The sequence below is a fragment of the Homarus americanus genome, unplaced genomic scaffold (assembly GCF_018991925.1).
Source record: "Homarus americanus isolate GMGI-L3 unplaced genomic scaffold, GMGI_Hamer_2.0 scaffold1024, whole genome shotgun sequence".
Classification (NCBI taxonomy): domain Eukaryota; kingdom Metazoa; phylum Arthropoda; class Malacostraca; order Decapoda; family Nephropidae; genus Homarus; species Homarus americanus.
This window is the reverse complement of record NW_024715228.1, coordinates 6,775,101-6,787,600: the sequence shown is the minus strand read 5'-3', so window position 1 is coordinate 6,787,600 and position 12,500 is coordinate 6,775,101. Positions and strand designations below refer to the sequence as shown.

General features: G+C 43.3%; 1 protein-coding gene across 1 annotated transcript in view; it reads right to left on the bottom strand.

Annotated features, from left to right (window-relative positions):
• Window positions 1-4,265: 4,265 nt before the first annotated feature.
• LOC121856591 overlaps window positions 4,266-12,500 on the bottom strand; it is a 76,845-nt gene continuing 68,610 nt past the window's right edge. Inside the window, exon 5 of the mRNA XM_042352222.1 lies at window positions 4,266-4,463. Within this exon, the coding sequence (XP_042208156.1) occupies window positions 4,266-4,463 (198 nt within the window). The remainder of the gene's footprint in view (window positions 4,464-12,500) is intronic.

The following is a 12,500-nucleotide window of genomic DNA, read 5'->3' as shown; positions in this document are numbered from 1 at the left end:
TGAGCTTTTTTGGTATAATTAATTCATAACTGTCTAACAATTATTTCAGGTACATAAAGGTGACCCGACTACCTTGTAATAAAATCTAATAACGAGGCATTACTTTTATAATATTTCATGGGGTTCTTGTACCTGAAGGTGTAGTGGGTGGAGGTGAAGGTGTAGGGGTGAGGAGGGGCAGGTGTGGAGGAGGGTAGGGGTGAGAGAGGTAGTGGGTGTGAGGAGGGTGTAGTGGGGTGAAGGTGTAGTGGGTGTGGAGTGAGGGTGGTGGTGTGAGTGAAGGTGTAGTGGGTGGAGGTGAAGGTGTAGTGGGGAGTGAGGTGTAGTGGGTGGAGGAGAAGGTGTAGGTGTGGGAATGAGGGTGTAGTGGGTGGAGGTGAAGGTATAGTGGGTGGAGGTGAAGGTGTAGTGGTGAGTGAGGGTGTAGTGGGTGGAGGTGAAGGTGTAGGGGTGTGAATGAGGGTGTAGTGGGTGTGAGGAAGGTGTAGGGTGGGAATGAAGGTGTAGTGGGGTGTGAGTGAAGGTGTGTGGGTGTGAGTGAAGGTGTAGTGGGTGTGGGAGGAGGTGTAGTGGGTGGAGGTGAAGGTGTAGGGGTGTGGAGGAGGGGTGAGTGGTGGGAGTGGAGGTGTAGGGTGTGAGGAGGGTGTAGTGGGTGGAGGTGAAGGTGTAGGGTGTGAGTGAGGTGTAGTGGGTGTGAGTGAAGGTGTAGTGGGTGGGAGGGAGGGTGTAGTGGGTGGAGGTGAAGGTGTAGGGTGTGGAGTGAGGTGTAGGTGGTGTGAGTGAAGGTAGGGTGTGGGAGGAAGGTGTAGGGGTGAGTGGAGGAAGGTGTAGGGTGTGGGGTGAAGGTGTGTGGGTGGATTAGGTAGTGGGGGAGGTGAAGGTGTAGGGTGTGGAGTGAAGGTGTAGTGGGTGGACGAAGGTATAAGGGGGTGGAGGAAGGGTAGTGGGTGTGAGTGAAGATGTAGGGTGGAGGTGAAGGATAGTGGGTGTGAGTGAAGGTGTAGTGGGCGGAGGTGAAGGTAGTGGGTGACGGTGAGTAGGGTGGTGTAGGTGAGAGGTACTAGGTGTAGGTGAGGGGTGTAGTGGACGAAGGTATAGTGGGTGTGAGTGAGGGTAGTGGGTGTGAGTGAAGGTGTAGTGGGTGGAGGTGAAGGTATAGTGGGTGTGAGTGAAGGTAGTAGGGTGTTGGTAAAGGTGTAGTGGGTGTCGGTGAGTAGGGTGGATGTAGGTGAGGGTACTAGGTAGGTGAGGGTGTAGTGGGTGAGTAAAGGTGTAGTGGGTGTCGGTGAGTAGGGTGGGTGTAGGTGAGAGTGTACTAGGTGTAGGTGAGGGTGTAGTGGGTGTAGGTGAAGGTGTAGTGGGTGTCGGTGAGTAGGGGTGGGTGTAGGTGAGAGTGTACTAGGTGTAGGTGAGGGTGTAGTGGGTGGAGTGAAGGTGTAGGGGTGGAGGTGAGTAGGGTGGGTGTAGGTGAGAGTGTACTAGGTGTAGGTGAGGGGGTGTAGGTGGGTGAGAAGGTGTAGTGGGTGTCGGTGAGTAGGGGTGGTGAGAGAGGGCACCATCAGTCACTAGGAGGGCACCACGGTCATCAGGGAAGAGGAGCACCAATGGTCACTAGAAGAGGAGCATCATCAGTCACTGGGGAAGAGGGAGCACCATCAGTCACTAGGGGAAGCGGAGCACCACCAGTCACTAGGGAAGAGGAGCACCATCGGTTACTAGGGAAGAGGAGCACCATCAGTCACTAGGAAGAGGAGCACCATCAGTCACCAGGAGGGAGCACGATCGGTTACTAGGGAAGAGGAGCACCATCGGTTACTAGGGAAGAGGAGCACCATCGGTTACTAGGGAAGAGGAGCACCATCGGTCACTAGGGAAGCGGAGCACCATCAGTCACTAGGGAAGCGGAGCACCGACAGTCACTAGGGTAGAGGGTTGCCATCAGTCACTAGGGAAGAGGGACACCATCGGTCACTAGGGAAGAGGAGCACCATTAGTCACTAGGGAAGAGGAGCACCATCAGTCACTAGGGTAGAGGGGCACCATCAGTCACTAGGGCAGAGAGGCACCATCAGTCACTAGGGAAGAGGAGCACCATCAGTCACTAGGGCAGAGGGGCACCATCAGTCACTAGGGAAGAGGGGCACCATCAGTCACTAGGGCAGAGGGGACACCATCAGTCACTGGGGAAGAGGAGCACCATCAGTCACTGGGGAAGAGGAGTACCATCAGTCACTGGGGAAGAGGAGCACCATCAGTCACTCGGGAAGAGGAGCACATTCGGTTACTAGGGAAGAGGAGCACCATCGGTTACTAGGGAAGAGGAGCACCATCGGTCACTAGGGAAGCGGAGCACCATCAGTCACTAGGGAAGCGGAGCACCGACAGTCACTAGGGTAGAGGGTTGCCATCAGTCACTAGGGAAGAGGGACACCATCGGTCACTAGGGAAGAGGAGCACCATCAAGTCACTAGGGAAGAGGAGCACCATCAGTCACTGGGGAAGAGGAGCGCCATCAGTCACTAGGAAGCGGAGCACTCCATCAGTCACTAGGGAGAGGAGCACCATCAGTGATCACTAGGGCAGAGAGCACCATCAGTCACTAGGAAGGAGCACCATCAGTCACTACAGAGCAAGGGGCACCATCAGTCACTAGGGAAGAGGAGCACCATCAGTCACTAGGAAGAGGAGCACCATCAGTCACTAGGGCAGAGGGGCACCATCAGTCACTAGGAAGAGGGGACACCATCAGTCACTGGGGAAGAGGAGCACCATCAGTCACTGGGAAGAGGAGTACCATCAGTCACTGGGAAGAGGAGCACCATCAGTCACTAGGGAAGAGGATCCATCAGTCACTAGGGAAGATGAGCATCATCAGTCACTAGGAAGAGGGACACCATCAGTCACTAGGGAAGAGGAGCACCATCAGTCACTAGGGAAGAGGAGCACCATCAGTCACTAAGGGAGAGGGCACCATCAGTCACTAGGGAAGAGGGGCACCATCGGTTACTAGGGAAGAGGATCACCATCCGTCACTAGGGAAGAGAAACACCATCAGTCACTAGAGAAGAGGAGCACCATCGGTCACTAGAAAAGAGGAGTACTATCGGTCACTAGGGAAGAGAAGCACCATCAGTCACTAGAGAAGAGGAGCATCATCGGTCACTAGGGAAGAGTAGCACCATCGGTCACTAGGGAAGAGGAGCACCATCGGTCACTAGAGAAGCGGAGCACCATCGGTCACTAGGGAGGAGGAGCACCATCGGTCACTAGGGAAGAGGAGCACCATCAGTCACTGGAGAAGAGGGACACCATCGGTCACTAGGGAAAAGGAGCACCATCGGTCACTCACATCGTCCCTGACCGACCACATAGAGGAGAAAGTGATGACGTATTTCCCTCGAATGTTAGCTCATGAGTGATGGCCAGGAAACAGTGTAAACCTTAACCCTCAAGTATTAAGTACTTTACTCCTAATACTGATCTTAACCCCTTCAGTACGATGAATTAACTCCGTAAGTACAATTAATTAAAACCTTCAGTATGACGATTTAACCCATTGAGTACGATGATTTAACCACTAGAGTGTGATGATTTAACCCCTCATTGGGTTAAGTCATCGTGTACTCAAGGGGTTAAATGATTATCTTGCAATAGCTATGAATCCTCGTGTTACATTAACATTCTGAACTAACTATAAGAGATGGAATCTACTTACCACCGTAACGACATTCCCTCTCTTTACCTCCCCCCAAGACAATCTCTAGGTAATTTCGATGCCATGCCAGGCCGCCGTCTTTGTGTTGCATCTAAGTGAGACAAATCGATACCTCTATGTCTCCAGTTAGACAAAGCTTTAAACTCTTCCTTAGAACCTTTTAGACTATACCAACTGAAACGAAAATGGAAACGATTTATTTTTTCTTCTGATGAGGAGATGAGAGGAAGTGGAGGGGGGGCTTAGGGGGTTACCAGGAGGATTAGTAAAAACACTTGGATTATAGTTTCGTCCACCTCCACCTCACATCTTCACTCCACTGTGGTCCACTCCCCCTTGGTCTACCTCCTGTTCCACTTCTTGGGCCGCCCCCTGGTCCACCTCCTCCTGGTCCATCTTGGTCCACCTCCTGGTCTACCTCTTGTTCTACTCTTGGGCCGCCCCCTGGTCCACCTCCTGGTCCATAACTTGGTCCACCTCCTGGTTCATATCTTGGTCCACCTCCTGGTCCATATCTTGGTCCACCTTCTGGGCCACCTGCTATTCCACTTCATGGGCCCCCACCTGGTTCACCTCCTGGTCCACCTTTTGGTCCACCTCCTGGTCTATATCTTGGTCCACCTCCTGGTTCATTCACCTCTTGGTCTACTTCCTGGTCCATATCTTGGTCCACCTCCTGGGCCACCTGTGGACTCACCTGCTTCACGCGGTTAGTAGCTTCAGGCAGCCCCACCCCCCCCTTCCAGAGCTTAGAGGGCCCGGGGCAGAATTATGAGATGGGGCTCTCAGTGGTCACTTTCAAAGATCAAAGTATATCGCATCTATTATCACTTTTTTCACATCCGGGGATTTATAGACGCCAAATTTTCCAACGCTAATAACTTGTGTGCGTCTACATCTCTCTTATCGTTTGGGGGCCCAAGGATGTCAGGGGCCAGGGACAAATTGCCTCAGTTGCCACCACCTGATGATAACATGTGAAAGACAAGAATGAGACAGAAAACTTAACTATGGTTGCCGCGCCTCCCGGGAGTGACAAAATGAATCCCTTAGTCTATGTTTATAATTATAACTATTGGCTCCTAGACTCGTCGTCAGAGGAGATTATTTTGTTCCTCAGTAGTTCTGTAATAAAGGCAAGAACTGAAATTAAAACCATTTATAAAAAGCAAAAGAAAATAATCTTGACTAGATTTATCAATTTCCAGGTTAAAGAAATATATAATTTAACTTCACACTAAGTCATGGAACACATATGTGATTAAGGCAACATAAGTCACGAAGTTTAGTTAGGTGGAACCAGAGCCAAAATGAGTTTGAGTGTCACTGTAAAATTTTATCATCATTGTTGTCCACTGAGTAAATATATCTTCTTACATAGAGTATTTGATGGGCATAAAGTCACTATCACTAAGTGTCTGGATCCTGAACTTAACTCTGGTGATTTTGTTGACCCAAACTGTTAATTAATTACATGGAACACTAATTGGTTATAATATTGTTGACTTAATGAATGCCTCTGTCCCAGTCAATAATATTTGTTCTTCACACTAACATCCCTATACCCAGCTTCTCCAACACAATGATCTCCTCAGACCAAATAAACAAACTCGCCTCTCATCCCATCACGTCTCCATCGCCGAACATCTTCTATAGCAGGAGGAAAAATACGAAACATGGGGACAGATCCCCAGGAGACAGAGACAAGTGTTTTATCGGAATTATCGTCATGTTGGTTCAGGAAACACGACCCAAGGTCTAGCGGGCCGGGTGTAACAGGTGACAGGAAGCACCTGTCCACCTGGCCTTAAGGAACTTGTATATTTTAATTGTATTAAGTATTTATATCATAATCAGAATAGTGTGTGTGTGTTTATAAATCTTGAGTTTGCTAAATTAAACAACAACTGAACTTTTATGTAGCCCCTGAGAGATAAACTCTGGCACTGTAATTTAAGGCAACAATTCATTTTGATAGAATACCTGTGAGAGTATACCAGAGAGATGATAGTGGTGGTGAACCTCTGATGTTCCTGATTATAGTTTAGTATTAATATTAGTCCACCGGACCAAGAGTTCTGACAAACCCTCTTGCCTTATGCCGTACTGGTAGCCCTGCACTCCATACGTCGAGTTGCCGGTTACTCTTTATCTTCTGTTTTCTATCAGGTGTTTAATTGTTTGCGTGTATAATGTGTTACCCATCATACAAATAAAGCAGTGAGCAGGATTTATTATCATGTGGTATAATAAAGAGGTTCCGTAAACTCGTTTCATAACATTAAATTCTTTAGAGCAGGGGTTCTCAACCAGGGGGGGAATTCCCCCCAGGGGGGGAATTCAGGTTTTCAGGGGGGTGGAAACTGATTCGGGAGCAAGAGATATGTTCGATGAGAAATCAATCACAGAATTTTGGCCTTGATGTGCGATTCCTACCCAAAAGTGGCAGAAAGAGCTATCCGTGCATTGCTTCCGTTTGTGTCGACATATCTTTGTGAGTCAGGCTTTTCAACTCTGTTGCAAATTAAAGCGAAGCAACGTAGTAGATTAGAGGTAGAAAATGACCTGCGTTGTGCCCTTTCAAGCACTCCTCCGCGTATCCCAGAATTGGCGAAGAAAAAACAATCACAGGTTTCTCATTGACTGTAATCTTCATCTGAATAAAATTAATTACAAATTTACAATATCCTGGTATTCTATTGAACTTTTTGTTTATTGCATTATGCTTCAGTTTGGTCTGTTAAGTAATTCATTATAAATAAAATAAAAACTATTTTACTTTTATTCAAGTTTTATAAATCCATCAACATTTTCAATTGGCATTTAATTTGTAAAACTCCACTATAAAAATAATCCATGTAAAATTGTAAATGTATATGTACTAATATGGAAAAATTAAAGGTTTTTCAGTATTATATGCATATTATTTGGAATGCACTTTTTGAGGCAGACAATCTTGGAAAGGAGGGGGAAATGACATTCTGACATATGGTGAAAAGGGTGCATGGGGCAAACAAGGTTGAAAACCACTGCTTTAGAGCAACTCATCCACCCATGTGACAGTGTATGGCTTACACCATGTAGTCATTTATATTGTTGTTCTTACTTTGATGAGGTCTTATATTTTCATCCAATACTGTTATTTTAAATTATATAAGTTATAATACTGAGGAGTTACGGAACCTCACATCATCTCAATACGAAATTCTATACGGCAACTCAATTCTATGGTGGAAGTCTATGGTAGACCCTGCTGTCATATGGCATCACGAAAATTGTGACCAAGTCCCAGGTTGCTGATCTGACTTTTTGCCTCATTTACACACAATTGCAGGGTCTCAATTGTTTCTCTTACTATTGACAACACAACATATATACTGTATATTGTTTCTCACTAATTTTTTCTTCAATTTGTATTTCTTTATGGTTCTTTATTATTTATTATTATTATTATTATTATTATTATTATTATTATTATTATTATTATTATTATTATTTATTACATTTTCGCCCCCTAGGCCCCGATGTGGGTCAGTGACCTGTGCCTGGGTGGGCTAATCCCCGTAAAAAATAGGTAAGCATAAAGGTTAACCTGTGTACTGTACCTGAGGCTGGTGTAGATCATGGTGATGGCTCGGCCTAACACACTGGCGGCCTTAACGCTCAATGGACACTTAATTTACGGCTTCCACGCCCTAAAAGTTTCTGGACCTGTTTTTTGTTTTGTTTTTGTTCAAGTTAAGAGGACGTATTCTGACGTTCATAATAGCAGGAAAAAACTTCGCAAATCTATATAAAAGAATCCAAGAAGGAATTAGGGACTTTGGTATCTTTCCTAGATGTACTGCATAAGGTCGGCTTCACAACCTATGTTTTCAGTCGGTAGTACAGCTGAACTGTAGCGGGATATTTCGTACCCTTACTATTTCATACTAAACTGTTTTGTACCTGCATCATTCTGTACCCCTGTCAGGCGGCCGTCGGTAAGCTGCTCGGTTTTCAGTTAGTCACACAGCTGCCTGAGAGTGACAACAAGACATCGAGGCAGCCACACGTATTCCTCACCTGCCAAACACTACCCATAAAATCACATATATATATATATATATATATATATATATATATATATATATATAGTATATATATATATATATATATATATAGATATATATATATATATATATATATATATATACAGCATGTCTTTAATGCTGTCAGGTAGTTCGCCCGAGACAAGAGGCCCTGCTGTGTGATGGCTGCAGGAAATGAACACCACAGAAAGTGAAGTACAAATATAGCAAGAAGTACTACAGACAGGAGACATACAGTACCTTACTAGTACAAAAATGCTCTCAAGTGTGTTGTGGTTAATGTGGTTAAAATTTGAGGATATAAAACGTTATCCAGAATGAAATGTTCCGAGTGAAGACCAGGAAGGAGGTCACCAGGTCATGAACATTAACATCTTGTCCGTTCATGGTGTCATACTCCCTGGCCATCACACCACACTTCCTGGGTAAATATTATGAGGTGAAACTAAAGAAGATTGATGAGCACTCTGAAATTGATGGCACCCTAGGAGATCAATACTGGGAGATCAATAATGGGAGACCAATAATGGGAGACCAATACTGGGAGACCAATACTGGGAGACCAATACTGGAAAAACAATACTGGGAGACCAATACTGGAGGACCAATACTGGAAAACCAATACCGGAAAATCAATACTGGGAGATTAATACTGGGAGATCAATAATGGGAGACCAATACTGGGAGACCAATATTGGGAGATCAATACTGGGAGACCAACATTGGGAAATCAATACATGCACCTTCCTCTTTCCTTCATGACACATTTTACTTCACACGACGCAGTTTACTTCATACGACGCAGTTTACTTCATACGACACAGTTTACTTCACATGGCACAGTTTACTTCACACGACACAGTTTACTTCACACGACACAGTTTACTTCACATGACACAGTTTACTTCACACGACACAGTTTACTTCACACGACACAGTTTACTTTACACAATGATTCGCAGCCTTTGCATTTACCACGCGAATACTCCACACGAATGCAGTTTCACGAAAGTTACCTCCAACGACACAGTTTATTTATTTACTTCACACAGACAGAAGCTCATTCTACACGACACCAGTTTACTCCACACGACAGTTTACTTCAACACGACAAGCATTTATTAACACTACAGTTTACTTACACGACACAATTTACTACACGACACAGCTTGCCTCAATAACGACACGGTTTACTTCACACGACACAGTTTACTTCACGACACGGTTTACTTCACGATACGGTTTACTTCCAAACGACACACGATTTTACTTCAAGCCTTCGGTTTGCTTCAAAACTGTTTGACTTACTTCACGACACCGGTTTACTTCATGACGCAACACTTCACGACACAGTTTACTTTACGACACAGTTTGCTTCAAACGACACATTTTACTTCACACGATACAGTTTACTTCAAGCTACATAGTTTACTTCACACGACACAGTTTACTTCACACGACACAGTTTACTTCACACGACACAGTTTACGTCACACGACACAGTTTACTTCACACGACACAGTTTACTTCACACGACACAGTTTACTTCACACGACACAGTTTACTTCACACGACACAGTTTACTTCACACGACACAGTTTACTTCACACGACACAGGTTTAGCCACGACACAGTTTACTTCACACGACACAGTTTACTCACACGACACCGTTTTACTCCACACGACACAGTTTACTTCACGACACAGTTTACTCACGACACAGTTTACTCCACGACACAGTTGCACAGTTTACTTCACACGACACAGTTTACTCCACACGACACAGTTTACTTCACACGACACAGTTTACTTCACACGACACAGTTTACTTCACACGACACAGTTTACTTCACACGACACATGACACCACAACATAGCTACAATTATTATACATGATGTCGCTGAATAATAAAAAGATAAATAAATAAGTCTTGTTTCTTGATATCGAAGTTATTTATATATGCAAATGTCATTGATCCAATTATAGTCTCTGTTATATGCAAATATTCTAAATCGGTATTGTGACTCAAAAACAGTTTGAAGACTCGTAGGTATTTTTGTTTTATAGGAGTGAAGAATTCGCTCAGGTGATGATTAAATGCGTATGGTAATGGGAATAGTTTGGTGTGGTGGAGCCTTTTACATTATCGCGTGAGATACAGTAGTTAAGGATTCTGAATTCTGTGACGTTCATTAACAGAGAAGAAATCCAGCACACGAAATATTTTACTGTTAGTTGGATATATTAGCCTTGTTAGCGAGTGTAATAAAGAGACCCACAAATACATTCTTTGTTATGAAACCTGGGCACTTTATCTCCTCCTTCCAACCTGTCACTTGTCTGTACCTCTTCTCCACCTGTGTTTACTGCTTACCATGATTCATCTCTCAGCAACACTGGACGCTGTACCGTACCTGAGTTTGCAGTTAAACTTTTCACCCGCTCTCATAAGTCAGCAACACCTTTTCTCTTTGGAGTAACTATTGAACACTTCCGCCATACTATCTCTTGTAAATATGGACAATATTAATTTGTTTATGAAACAGATGACAATAAAAGAGTAAAGTTGCAAGTCATCTGGTCAGTCGATGAAGCCTTATAAATCTACTTCACGGGAAAATGTGAAGGTGAAGTTGGTGTTGGTGGAGGGTGTGGCACACAGCTCGCTTCCAGGTGTGACACAGCTCATTTCTACATACTGGTTGAAATTACCAGAACAAATTTGTCAGCAAATGGAGATGAGTGAGATAAATATTTAAACAATTTGTATGGAATTTATGAGAGAGTAAAATGATAACAGAGAACTTTGTTACAGACACCTGAGTATAAAGAAAGAGATTCGTGAGGACTAGATGAAACTTTAATGGCAGATATTAAGAAAAACTCGAAATATTACCCGTGGCTTTAAGAGGTTTCTTAATTATCACGTTGAGTGTTACTTTTGTTCCGGGTAGAGTTGAGTGTTACTTTTGTACCGGGCAGAGTTGAGTGTTACATTTGTTCCGGGTAGAGTTGAGTGTTACATTTGTTCCGGGTAGAGTTGAGTGTTACTTTTGTTCCGGGTAGAGTTGAGTGTTACTTTTGTACCGGGTAGAGTTGAGTGTTACTTTTGTTCCGGGTAGAGTTGAGTGTTACTTTTGTTCCGGGTAGAGTTGAGTGTTACATTTGTTCCGGGTAGAGTTGAGTGTTACATTTGTTCCGGGTAGAGTTGAGTGTTACTTTTGTTCCGGGTAGAGTTGAGTGTTACTTTTGTACCGGGTAGCCTGCTGCTGTTACTGACAAAAAATCTCGAACTCAAACAAATATCTATTGGATAAACATAAAACCACGAAATAGAATCCAAACAGAAACTAAACAACTTAACCCATTGAGTACGATGACCTCTTAGTAAAGTGCTATCGTACCCAATCCATCGTACTTTGGGGGTTAATTCATCGTACTCAAGGATTAAATAATCGTACTCTAAGGTTTAAGTAATATTACTCAAAGGTTTAAGTAATCGTACTCAAGGGGTTAAGTCATCGAACTCTTGGGGTTAAGATACCACACTCAAGTGTTTAGTTCATTGTACTCATGGGTTAAATCATCCTACTCAAGGGGTTAAATCATCATACTCTAGGGGTTAAGGCATCATACTCCAGGGGTTAAGTCATCATACTCCAGGGGTTAAGTCATCATACCCAAGGGGTTAAATTAAAGTCATTTGTCCCATAATGACTGTTTTAACAAGCAAAACAAATATATATAAAAAGTGGAATTAATAACCTGAGATATCAAAAAAAAAGTCTTTTAAGTGTTATACACATATCAACTATAGCACAGGTTAACTATCATTGTCTTGTATAGTTCTCCTTATGGAAAACGAGAAGGGTGGCGCTGAGGGAGTCTCAAAGACACGCATTCAATATAAAACTAATGGTTCCTTATCTATGGCTTAAGTATTATCATCACCCTAGTCATTGATCAAATACCCTTGAGAAACGTTCACTACTATGTCTAGGCTGTTATGGCATTTGACTTTTCGAATTTCATTTAAAATATTGGAAAAAGTCTTCCCCAAAAAACAATCATCGGAATAAACTCATAAACAAATATCAAACAGTTCAAAGAAAATTGGACGTGTTTGATTTATAAGTCTGTTTTACACTAATTATTTTATTGCAGATGCACAGAAAACGCAGTTGTGAAGAATATGGTTTATTTATTTTTTCTTTACAAAGTGACATTATAAATGTACGGGAGGGTTGTAAAGAAAAAAAACATGATTATAGATATAAAGCAGATTGTTTTTTTGTTTTTGTTTTTCAAATGAAATCCAACATGGCGCGTCTGTTTTAGTGGACATGAGGTTTATTGGCGGACAAATATGTAGGTATATGTTAGCTGATCCAAATCGGCTTTAAGAGAACACGGAAATATTTATTCCAACAGGCACCAGCTGCTCCCAGTGTTAAATATATCACATTCATATGATCTGGTAATACCTGCCCATATTTAATCAGACAGCCGGAAGCTGCTTGTGTAAAGGATGGGATAGAGGGTGAGATATATAAGGCTGGATATATTATAGTGGAACATATAAGGGTGGGATAGAGGTTGGGATATATATTAGGCTAGGATATATTAGGCTGGGATATATTATGCTGGGATATATTATGCTGGGATATACTAGGCTGGGATATATATTAGGCT